Raw genomic sequence first — 12,445 nt, 5'->3', positions numbered from 1 at the left:
ATATTACAACTACACTGTTAACTTGACAGTAGACAAAGATCCAATTTTTGTGTATCAAGTTTTGGCGCCGTTGCGACGGGGACCAGCTTTTTACCTTTATTTTTTGGTTTTTTATTTAGTCTAAAGCCTCTAACTTGTTTAACCCTCTTTTTGCAGCCAATGACCCAAGTGCATGACCAGTAGACATAATCGGAGCAATACACAAGGGGACTTAATTTCGCTTACAAATCATAAACTCGCAAGCTTAGAAAGAACCAACCGTCAACAAAAATCAATTACTGCCACAATGGCCGACTTCGGCACTCCAGAACAAATGGTCGCTTCTATGCAACAGATGCAGTAGCAGATGCAACAGATGCAAGAGTTGCAGCAACTGGCTGCACAGCGGGAACCATCTGTCCCAATTGCTGAGAGGAACCTGCCGCGTAACATCCATGCTACGCGCTCTGCTATCGCTCCATCACCATGTCGAGAGAAAGATGTTCCATGGATAAAACCCGACATGATCAATCTTGTCCAGAGAAAGATGTTCCATGGACTGTCAGCTGAGATACCAATGGAACACATTGAAGCTTTTGAAGAGATATGCAGTTTCACTCGTGCAAACGGCGTCCCACCCAACTACATCAAATGCATGATGTTTCCATTCTCTCTAGCGGACAAGGCTTCACGATGGCTTAAGTCATTACCTACAGGTTCCCTAACTTCTTGGGAACATGTTAGAGCAGCTTTCCTGGGCCACTTCTACACGAAAGCGAAAATAGCTGCCCTAAGGAACGAGATCTCCTCCTTCGAGCAACTCGCTAATGAACCTTTCAATGAAGCGTGGGAACGGTTCAATGATACCCTCAGAGAGTGTCCTCATCACGGGTTTGACGATGACCATGTCCTAGGAATCTTCTACGATGGTGTGGAATGGGAGTTTCGTAATGCTCTAAACGCAGCGAGCATTGGAGATTTCATGACTCAAACCACAGAAGGAGCTCACGCGCTAATAGAGAACATGGCAGCTAGTTCGTCCAACAAAAACGAGGAGACTGACCGTTCCAAGAAGGTGAACAACATGAACACTAGGAAGATTGATGACCTCACTGCTAAGGTCGATCTGTTGCTCAAGAACAATCAGAATCAGATCTATGTCATGAAAGAAACCGATCTGGTACCAGGTACTACATATGCTGCAGCAGAAACCGAGACATCGAAAAAAGATCAGCAAGAGGTCAGTTACGTCAATGGGCAGGGTTGACAGTTCAAAAACTACCATCCAAACCCTAATGTGAGGAACAACCCGCATCTGTTCTCATACAAGACCAATCCGGACAACCCCAACGACCGATCTCAGGGAAATCAGTTCCAAAACACTGGATATCAGAAGCCATACCTTCAGAATCAGAATCAGAATCAGAATGGAAAGATATTCATCCTCAGCCAAGCATAGAATCAGTTCCAGAACAGGCAGAACAATCCGCAAGCTACTCCAGCAACTGCGAGCGGTCCGCCAGATGAACCGAAAGGAATGATGCAACAACATTTGCAAGGTCAGCATATTCAAGGAAAAGCACTGAACCAGGTCACAACCGAGATCAACACTCGGATGGACAACATGTTCACGGAATTAAATTCCAAATATGATGTTGTGGCAAGCCACATAAGGAAGATGGATGTCCAGATTGCTCAAACAGCTGAAATGATCAAAAGACAGCAAGGAACACTCCCTGGGAAAACAAACAAGAACCCCAAGGATTGTAACGCAGTCGAGCTGAGAAGTGGAAGACATCTCCCAGATCCTTACCCAAAAAAGCTCACTGCTAAAGAGAAGGGAAAACAGAAAGAGGAAGAATAACCTGAGGATGTCTGGGACGACGAACAAGACGCAGAATATCCAGCTGTGATAGAACTAGTAGCTCTTACATCGCCAGATCGGCCTGTTCCTGCTCGCGTCTACACTCCAAAAGTTCCCTACCCAGTCCCTGCTAAGAAGTCACGTAAGGATTTCGAAGAGATGAAGTGCAAGAAGATGCTAGAGGAGTTGAATGTCAAGCTATCTCTCATGGACGCAATTCAGATGAGTCTACCCTTCGATGCTATCTCCCGAAGACCGTAGCGAACCCATTTCACGTTCCCTGCCATTCTATGTTATCAATCGAACTTTACCGTAAAAACCGCAGAAAGTTTGTTCTTTATCGAATGAAGCCGTAATAAACGCTTGGAGTCGGAAGACGGCCCAAAGGAACCTAAGACATGACTAGAGGCCCAACTTACGATTTCTTAACCAACAACCCATAAGCCGCATGACGGTTACGCTTGGTTCGCAAGGAAAGATAAATGTCAAGTTTCCGCGGATAAATACGAAATTTTGAAGATAATTACGAAGATCAGAAAAAATGGAATATCTCCATTTTTATGCTATGGCGGCTAAGGGGCAGAAGTGAAAAAGCGTAAACCGACCTTGGAGCCAATATATAAGGAGTCCTAGGCGAGAGGCATGAGGGAGGATTTTTTTGGACACAACAAACTTAGCACATAGAGCGATTTTAGGCAATTTTCCATTTTTGTTATTCGAGCTGCGAGTCAATTAGGTTTTTGCCGTCTTAGGGTTTTAGAACTAGGAATCTTGCCGACAGCTCTCGTAGCCCAGGCACTTACCTTGTTGTAAATGCTCAAACGCAGATTCGGAATAAGAACTATCTTGCTCTCTTTTTCGATTTCTTATTTTATTACTGCTCTCGTTTCGTGTTCTGATTGCTTGGCGTGTGGTATTAGCAGATATCCGGGACCTCTGGGAAATTAGGGTTCTCCTACTTTCCTAATTTAAACAGAAATTGACAGTGCGAATTTCGGTTCCCACAACAAAGAACACTCCCTGGGAAAACAGACAAGAACCCCAAGGATTGTAACGCAATCGAGCTGAGAAGTGGAAGACATCTCCCAGATCCTGTCCCCAAAAATCTCACTGCTAAAGAGAAGGGAAAACAGAAAGAGGGAGAACAACCTGAGGATGTCTTGGTCGACGAACAAGACGCAGAACAGCCAGCTGTGATAGAACCAGTAGCTCTTACGACGCTAGATCTGTTCCTGCCCGCGTCTACACTCCAAAAGTTCATTACCCAGTCCCTGCTAAGAAGTCACGTAAGGATTGCGAAGAGACGAAGTGTAAGAAGATGCTAGAGGAGTTGAATGTCAAGCTATCTCTCATGAACGCAATTCAGATGATTCCCTCAATGCGCAGTCTTATGAAAGGGCTGATCTCTGGGAAAACCTCTGCATACAGCGATATCATGATGGTATCAAAAGAATGCAGCGCAGTCCTTCAAAACAGAACAGTCAGGAAATTGGAAGATCCTGGAAAATTTGTCCTCTCGGTTCAGATTGGAAAAACAGTTTTCGCCTGTTCCTTATGTGATTTAGGTTGCACTGTGAATCTCATGCCCTACTCAGTTTCAAAATGTATGTGACTAACCAACTTCAAGCCTACTAGGATTTCGTTGGGGTTCGCAGATAGATCAGTCAAACTGCCAGTAGGTGTTCTCGAAGACCAGCAAGTGCAAATTGGTAACACCACTGTTCCGGCGGACTTCGTGGTAATGGAACTCGAAGATGAACTGAAAGACCCTCTCATTCTGGGCCGGCCCTTCTTATGCACAGCTGGTGCAATCATTGATGTGCGTAATGGGAGGATCGATCTCCAACTAGGAGATATTGTGATGAAGTTCGAGATGGACGAGCTGCTCAAACGGCCTATGCTAGATGGTCAAAACTTCACGATTGATGACGAGAACGCCGCCTTGACCCCTCAACAAGGGATGATTGAAGAAATTCTAGTAGATGATCCTTTGGAAGTGTCTCTGATACGAGTAGAGTCTGAACAGAACACATGTAACGTTGATGCTGATGGGTACAGAAAGATGTTAGAGTCGAATGAAAGCATTGAGAAGACGGTCGCTTTTCTAAGTCTGGGGGGAGACAAGCAATCAGATTTCACCAGAGGGAGCAACTGCTCCTAAAAAGTCGAACAAACTGACCAGCCTGCCCGATGACTCCTGGAGCGAACTCAAGGATCCACAGATCGAATTAAAATCCCTTCCAGTGGGACTCAGGTATGCGTTTCTTGGACCTAATTCAACATACCCTGTCATTGTGAACACTTAGCTTAATAATGTGGAAACTGCTAAACTATTGTGTGAATTGAGAAAATACCACAAGGCAATAGGATATTCGTTAGAAGATATTCCCGGTATTTCACCTGATTTATACATGCATAGAATACATCTAGAAGATGAATCGATGACTTCTGTAGAACATCAGAGGCGGTTAAACCCAAATCTAAAAGATGTTACCAAGAAAGAGATAATGAAACTTCTAGAAGCTGGTATAATCTATGTGATCTCTGATAGTAAGTGGGTTAGTCCTGTTCATGTAGTTCCTAAGGAAGGTGGCATTACTGTGGTCGCTAATGAAAAGAATGAACTGATACCTACTAGGACCGTAACTGGTCACCGTATGTGTATTGATTTTCGGAAATTAAACACAGCCACACGAAAGGATCACTTCTCGCTTCCATTCATTAATCAAATGCTTGAGAGATTGGCTAACCACCCATATTACTGCTTTTTAGATGGTTATTTAGGTTTCTTTCAGATTCCCATTCACCCAGGCGATCAAGAGAAGACAACTTTCACATGTCCCTACGGGACTTTCGCCTACAGGAGAATGCCATTTGGACTGTGCAATGCCCATACGACATTCCAGCATTGCATGATGTCTATTTTCACTTACCTAATTGAGGACATAATGGAAGTTTTCATGGAAGACTTTAGCGTCTATGGGAACTCCGTTTCTGTCTGTTTGTCAAAATTCTGCAGGGTCCTTCAGCGGTGTGAAGAAAAGCATCTTGTGTTGAATTGGGAGCAGTGTCACTTCATGGTGCGAGATGAAATTGTTCTCTGTCACAAAATCTCAAAGAAATGGATCGAAGTGGACAAAGAAAAGATAGAAGTGATGATGAGCTTACAACCTCCAAACTCAGTCAAAGGAATCAGGAGTTTCCCCGAACATGCTGGTTTCTACAGAAGATTCATCAAGGACTTCTCCAAAATCGCAAGACCACTCACTCGCCTGCTCTACAAGGAGACAAAATTTGAGTTCGATAGCGATTGTTTGGCGGCCTTCCACACGATCAAAAGACCTCTAGTCAGCGCACCCATCGTGCAGCCACCAGACTGGGAGCTCCCCTTCGAGATCATGACGGACGCAAGCGAGTTTTCGGTTGGAGTTGTGCTAGGCCAACGAAAAGATAAGAAGCTTCACGTGATCTATTACGTGAGTATGACACTAGACGAAGCTCAATGTCGCTATGCAACTACAGAAAAAGAACTTCTGGCAATTGTCTACGCCTTTGAAAAGTTCAGATCCTACCTAGTTGGCTCTAAGGTGATAGTGCACACGGATCATGCAACATTGAGGTATTTGCTGACGAAGAAGGATGCGAAACCAAGGCTACTCTGATGGATCTTACTGCTCCAGGAATTTGACTTAGAAATAAAGACAAAAAGGGCATTGAGAATGGCGTTGTAGATCACCTCTCCAGAATGAAGATAGATGAAGACACATCACTTGATGACAGCCTTCCGATCGAGCACGTCTACTCGATCAGTTTGGGAAGCGTTACAGAACAGCTGCTCCGTCTAGTTTGCTCCAGCGTTCTGGAACACCCTGTCTGTGCGATCAAAAAGCAATATCCCAATCTTCCATGGTTTGCTGAGATCGCCAACTATTTGGCTGCTGAGAAAGAACCTGTCAAATTCACTGGCAATGATAAACAGAAATTTCTAAGAGGAGCAAGACACTACTATTGGGATGAACCCTATCTGTACCGAAGTTGCAAGGATGGAGTATTCCGACGATGTGTATCTGAGTCCGAGATTCCAGGAATCCTCTATCACTGTCATGGTTCCTCTTATGCAGGGTACTTTGCGACATTTAAAACCATGTCTAAGATCCTTCAAGCCGATTTTTGGTGGCCAACAATGTTCCAAGATGCCCATCCTTACATCTCTAGATGCAACTCATGCCAGCGCCAAGGGAATATCAGTAAACGGAATGAGATGCCTCAGAACTTCATCTTGGATGTTGAAGTATTTGATTGTTGGGGAATCGACTTCATGGGACAATTCCCACCATCTTTCAAGAACGAGTACATATTGGTAGCAGTTGACTACGTTTCTAAGTGGGTGGAAGCAATAGCCAGTCCCACAAACGACGCAAAGGGGGTGACTAAGATGTTCAAAACCATAATCTTTCCAAGATTTGGGGTACCACGAGTAGTCATCAGTGATGGGGGTAGTCACTTCATAAACAAGATCTTCGCATGCCTATGGAAGAAGAACGGCGTGCAACACAAGGTAGCCACGCCATATCACCCTCAAACTAGTGGACAAGTGGAAGTTTCAAACAGAGAGATCAAGAGCATCCTGCAAAAAGCAGTTAACACATGTCGCAAGGATTGGTCGCTCTAGCTAGACAACGCTCTCTAGGCTTACAGAACAGCCTACAAAACACAAATCGGGACCACTCCCTACAACCTGGTGTACGGTAAAGCATGTCACATGCCGGTTGAGTTGGAGTACAAGGCAGAATGGGCTGTACAGCTACTCAACTTAGACATCAAACCAACAGCAGAGAGACGATCCATGCAGATACACGAGCTGGAAGAAATTAGACACCTAGCCTATGAAAGCTCAAAGATCTACAAGAAGCAAACTAAGGCCTATCATGACAAGAGGATCATCAGCCGCAACTTTCAACCTAAGGATCAGGTGCTCCTTTTCAACTCAAGGTTACTATTGTTCCCTGGAAAACTGCGATCTAGATGGTCTGGACCATTCACCATTAAAGAGGACCGCCCCCACGGAGCTGTTGTATTGCTGAACACAAAAGGGGAAGAATTTGTTGTCAATGGTCAACGCATAACACCATACCTTGTTGAGACAAGAATCGCAGAGGGTGAAGAAATTCTCCTAAGCGATCCTTCCTCAGCCTAATAGGCCAACCAAGTCAAGCTAGTGACTTAAACCAAGCGCTTGGTGGGAGGCAACCCACTGGTGAGTGTAAATATTTCTTTTAGGTTTAGTTTTGTGTTTCGTTTTACTTATTTTCGGAATAAAAATCAAAAACCCCGAGTTGCTCCACCAGGAACAGTCTCCGATTTTTTGGAGCAGCTGCTTCCCTAAGGTAAGTTCCTCGGGACCAAAAAAAAAACAAAAAAACAAAAAAAAACAAAAATATAAGTTTTCAATTTTAGTAATTTTTTGTAAAAATTTAAAAGGGAAACCCTAGCAAGTGAGAAGTGGACCACGATGTGGGGGCCTATAAAAGAGGATCTTACCCCACCTTTTTCTCACTTACCCCAAAACCGCATCCACCCTCTCAACTTCGATTTCCTCTCCTTATAACCTCAACTCTTCAAACTTCTCCAACTTGTTTTGCGATTTTTGATTTCTATTTGCTTGGACTTCCAGTTGTTTGATTCTCGGCCTAAAATCTCTTTCTCTTCTTTTCTTTTGCGCTCGAATATATCGATTTTAGGGTTTATCAAAATCAAAATCGACCTCTCCTTTTGCTGATAGGATGGCCAATAGAAGTTGAGATGAGAATGGTTAAATCGATTAGGTTAGATGGAAAGTCATAAACTTTGGGCCAATGTTCTTAAATTACACATATGCATCGATTGCTTAGATATGGATTTTGGGATCTATTGAATTGATTTTTGATTGGCAAGTTTATCTAAGTTAGTCTTCTAAAGTGATTGTATCTGGTTTACTATTATCAACCGCTTGTTCTCTCTACATTGGGTTATGGAATAGTTTGGAAAGAGCAACTAAAATCGCAAAAGCTTCCAACTTTTCCTACTAAACCCAATCGAATGGTACTAAGTCTTTCCTTTGGTTTTGTTTTGCAGATGGTTCCCAGACGCACCAAGATGGCTTCAAGGATCAAACCACCACACGCCCGAGGAGAACCGGAGGACAATGTCGTTCCCCCAACCTACCCATGGCCACGAGAAGAGGGGACTGTGATTTCTCTCACTGACCCAAACATCCCTGCCAAATCCAAGGAACAATGGGATAAGGAAGCCTCGCGCCACTACATCTACTTGCTCAACAGCAACATCCTCCCAACACGATTCGTTGACGCCGGGGCGTTGAACGACTTGGGCCTCCACGAGGATTTTCATGATGTTCTCCATATGTTGGGAATAGCTGATCTCTGTCACATTACTCATCCGCTGTACCTAGACTTGGTGAGACAGGTCCTAGGAACCACAGAGCTCACCTTCAAGAGGCCCGATTTCCCAATCTTTGAGGAAGCCTCCTTCACGTTCTTTGCGAGCGGCGTCAAGCGCTCCATAAGTTTGGAGAAGGTGACCGAGATTTATGAGATGTCTGAGGAGTTCACCAAGACCTCCTTTCCAAGGAAATTCCCCCCGGAGCAAGCATTCTGGAACTTCATCGCATCAGGGGACTTCAAATCCCGATCAGCCAGTCAGTCTCTCATCCGCAACCATGTTCTGCGATCGCGGCGAAATTCTTGACCAACCTGCTCTTCTCAAAGGACCAGACGTAAAAGGTGACGCGAGGGGAATTGCAGATGTTATTTGCAGGGGTTGAGGACAAGATCAAATCCGCAAACATTTTCCGACCTCGGAGATGGAGACCAGTCCAGGATTTGTGCTTGTTCAGATGTTTGTGGACAAGAAGGCAAGAGTGATTAAGGGTTCTCTAAAGAAGGACCGTTCTGGGAGTTTGCTCACTCCTCGTTTCTGCTACTTGGAGCTTGATCTTAGCTCCTACCAGTGTAACGAGACCGCACAGTTCATTGATATTCCATACCTGATCAACTGCCAGATTCTCCGCGATGAGACAACCTACAGTTTCATTGGAAAGGACGGGAACTACCTCTACTGCAAGCTGCCTCAACCGGAAATCACCTCGCTTGGAGATGTGGTCAACATATGTTTCGTCCCCGAGCCTCAGTATTTCTGCGCCGACCTGAAATCGTCTTACCAAGATGATACTATGGATGAGCCAGAGTTTGTAAGTACTGTTGGAGGTGACACTGGCTACGACCTAGACCCCCTTGATGATGACGCTGATGATGCCGCATACTGTCGCTGGATGGTACACTCTCAGCGCAAGAACAAAGGCCTCATGAAAAGGATCCTGAAGGCGATCACTGGAGGATGCTTGGGAACTCCAAGCACAATTGAGCCTCGTAGAGAGCAACCTACAACGAGCGGCCATCGACCAGTGAAGGAACCGGCAGGAACTGCAAGAGACTCCATGGGCCACTTCGTATAAAAGGAACAGACGTTCTGCTGGCCAGTCTGAGAGCGATGGTACTGACTAGGCAGTCTCCTAGTTCTATCTCCATTGTTATATTCATTTGAACTATTTATGTTTCCAGAACTTGTTTATTAATTTGGTCTTTCCTTGGATTATTTTCTCACCAGGGATGGTGAGAAGTAAGTTTGGGGGAGGCGCTTATCTGCTACTAATCGTTTACCTTTGGTTTTATGTGTAGAGTCAGTCCGCTTTGAGTCGTTTTGATGTCTTTATCGAGTCAATTTGTTAAGATCGAGTCAGTCCAACCTTGTGGGAATCAGGACCTTATTCTATGATGTGCATTAACCACCCTCGTGCTTTAATTCATCTTATTCAGTGACCTTAGCAGAGGCGACAGACGCACATGTGGATCCAGAACACCCTGACATTACATCATCTTGTTCTCCAAAAGCTTTCAGCTTGTCGAGGTTACTCTGGAAAGACTTAACTCCATCTAACTTGAACTTAATCTTGACTGTAATTCTTCTTGTTATGGGCGTTAGAATAGGGTTTAACGTGATCAACACTCAGGACTTCTTATTCTTTTTACCCATCTTGCTGATCTTGAGTGGCTAACTCATCTTTAGCTAGTACCCACCTTAAAACCCTCAAGCCTTTGTTCCGCCCTCATCCATTTGTTATTGAGTATCTTATGTGCAGATATGTACAAAAGGGCCGGAGAGGAAAGGATCGACACAGTCTCTCACTCGTTGATGCAACAAAACTTTCTTCTGAAGAATAGGCAGAAGCACACGGAGCAGCCGCTCCGCCGCCGATGATCTAACTAAGAGAAAAGAGAAACAAGAATGAATGTGAAGTCAAGAACTCCAGTGGCATGTCACCATCACAATTGTTAACTCCTGCTTCGTAACCATCACATATGTATTATTTAAGGAAAAAAAATTTAGTTTTATGTACTTCAGAGTAAGATTATGAAGAAGGAGATGATTCCTAAGAAAGATAGACGCCACTGGTAAATTAGAAGGAGTATAAAGTGAAGAGAGGGGAACCATGCAGATCAGGGCGACTGTTCCTAAAGAAGAACACGCAAAAACGAAGAACACGCAAAAACGAGTAGAGGCTGTGGACATCAATGGATCTATCCTCTCTTGCAATTTTGCGCGATATCCTGCATCGTCTACGAAATTTGGTAACCCCTAAACACTGATTATTTCCACTTAAACACAAAAAGACATGTTTCATACCTAGACCGTTACCCTATCTAATGCCTATAATGAGAAGCTCACGCTACTCTTAATTGAATATAAGGAGTTTTGTCTGGAAGGGTTTAACTTTGGCAGGTCTGAGATACAGAGTATAGAGCCGTTTTGAACACCAGTCAGTGGGGTTCTTGGTAGGGATGTGTTGTTTTAGCTAAACTGCTTATATGGTTCAGAGATTCATGGTTATTGTATGGTTGCTGTGAATAGGCGAGTTCCCACACTTTCAAACCTTTCTCTCGGTTCTTGGTACTTGATTTTGTTTGAGGACAAACAAGGATCTAAGTCTGGGGGAGTTGATATATTGTGTTTTGGCACATTATATGTATGTCTTACTAATAGTTTTCAAGGTTTTATCGAGTCTTTTTAGTCCATTTGAGTCATTACAGGTCTGTAGTTGGATTGGATGAGAGATAGACCAGATGGAGGGAATGAAGAGAAAAAGAGTGTGAATTGGAGTCTTTCGCGCATAACAGTCGACCGGAGCAGTCTGAGTGCCTGCTCCAGCGGCAGAGATAAAAAGGAAGTTTCCAAATATTTCGGGATTTGCCCTAGATTTCCTATTTTTCCCTATAGCCGCTTGTGGCTCATATATATAGTCTCCTATTTATTACTTTAGACCTTACCTTAGTTTTTATGCAAGAAAGACCTAAGAGAGCTTGTGTTTTCGGCGATTTGCTACTTGTAATGTAGACGGCTCCATCTATCTCCTAGAGAAGATTATCCTGAACCCTCTGATTTCTATTATCTATATATGCAATATTATTCAGAAATCATGCTTCTCTGTTCTTGTGTTATGTATGAGTAGTCACCGAGTTAGTTTAGGGTTCTAGGGTTTGGATTCGTGAGCTGAAGCATAAATAAGTCATCTTAAGATTGTCTACATTTATATATGTTCTTATTGCTTGCATTGAACCGATCACTTAGTGCATGAATTAGGGTTAATCAATTTAGCTAGCTGTTAATTGATAACTTGATATGATTTGAATGAGCTTTGCATCGCTAGTCAGCGAGAGTAGATATTATGGTGTATTGTGAACATATCAGATTTGATCTCTAAAGCTTGCTAGCGCGTCTTGATCCAAACGAGAGTTTAGGCATCAAAACCGACTTGCAAGGAAATCAATACCACGAGAGTGGGTTGATTCAACTGAGTGATCTGAGTTTAGATTTGTTATAAACTGAACTTGAATAATTGCTTGGCTTGCGATTTCCATACCTGAAGAAGAAACCCTAAACTAGCGCCTTTAAATCAATTCAAAACAACTTCATCTTGTTACTTGTTATTTACGTTATTGACTTCTTTAAAAATTCTCACTTTGTTTTAGCTTAATTTTTATCCCATAAAGATAAAGTATGAAGTGATCCTCTGGAATTGAATCTAAAAATATTACAACTACACTATTAACTTGAACTTGACAGTAGACAAAGATCCAATTTTAGCGTATCAATCAGCCGGAGGTTCATCGTCTCATACATCATAAAATAACAGGGGACTAGCGAAGGTTCTCAAATAACGACCAGTCGTTTATGAAAACTGTAGATTTTGGCCCTAATGATGAGTTTGAAAATCGCGTTAAAGCATGACAATGGCCTAATATGATTTTTAACAAAGACCCCGGAAGTTATATAATTGAAAAGATCGAGCAACTCTATAATAAGACTAGATTAAGATCCGCGCTTTGCGCAGGATAAACATTATATATATAAATTATTTTATATATTATATGTTTATAGCATATTATAAAATAATAAATATATATTGAATAATTAAAAAGTCATTATCTACTACTTATATAATTAAATTGGTGCGAACATATAAATAAATTTAGTAAATCGAAAAAG

The 12,445-nt window shown here is 43.0% G+C and overlaps 1 protein-coding gene and 1 pseudogene across 1 annotated transcript; both read left to right on the top strand.

The window, feature by feature from the left end:
* The first annotated feature begins 3,161 nt into the window (after window positions 1-3,161).
* On the top strand, window positions 3,162-6,515 carry LOC106303135 (annotated as a pseudogene).
* A 90-nt stretch (window positions 6,516-6,605) lies between these two features.
* LOC106303134 lies at window positions 6,606-7,040 on the top strand. The gene has a single exon (XM_013739481.1). The coding sequence runs from the start codon at window positions 6,606-6,608 to the stop codon at window positions 7,038-7,040; it is 435 nt and encodes a 144-aa protein (XP_013594935.1).
* Window positions 7,041-12,445: the final 5,405 nt, after the last annotated feature.

The sequence above is a fragment of the Brassica oleracea genome, chromosome C7 (genome assembly GCF_000695525.1).
Source record: "Brassica oleracea var. oleracea cultivar TO1000 chromosome C7, BOL, whole genome shotgun sequence".
Taxonomy (NCBI): Eukaryota; Viridiplantae; Streptophyta; class Magnoliopsida; order Brassicales; family Brassicaceae; genus Brassica; species Brassica oleracea.
Note: the sequence above shows the minus strand (reverse complement) of the source record. Positions and strands in the feature narration are given on the sequence as shown.

Coding starts and splice junctions, on each gene's coding strand:
- LOC106303134 (XM_013739481.1), top strand. CDS start 6,606: ATGCCGGTTGAGTTGGAGTACAAGGCAGAATGGGCTGTACAGCTACTC.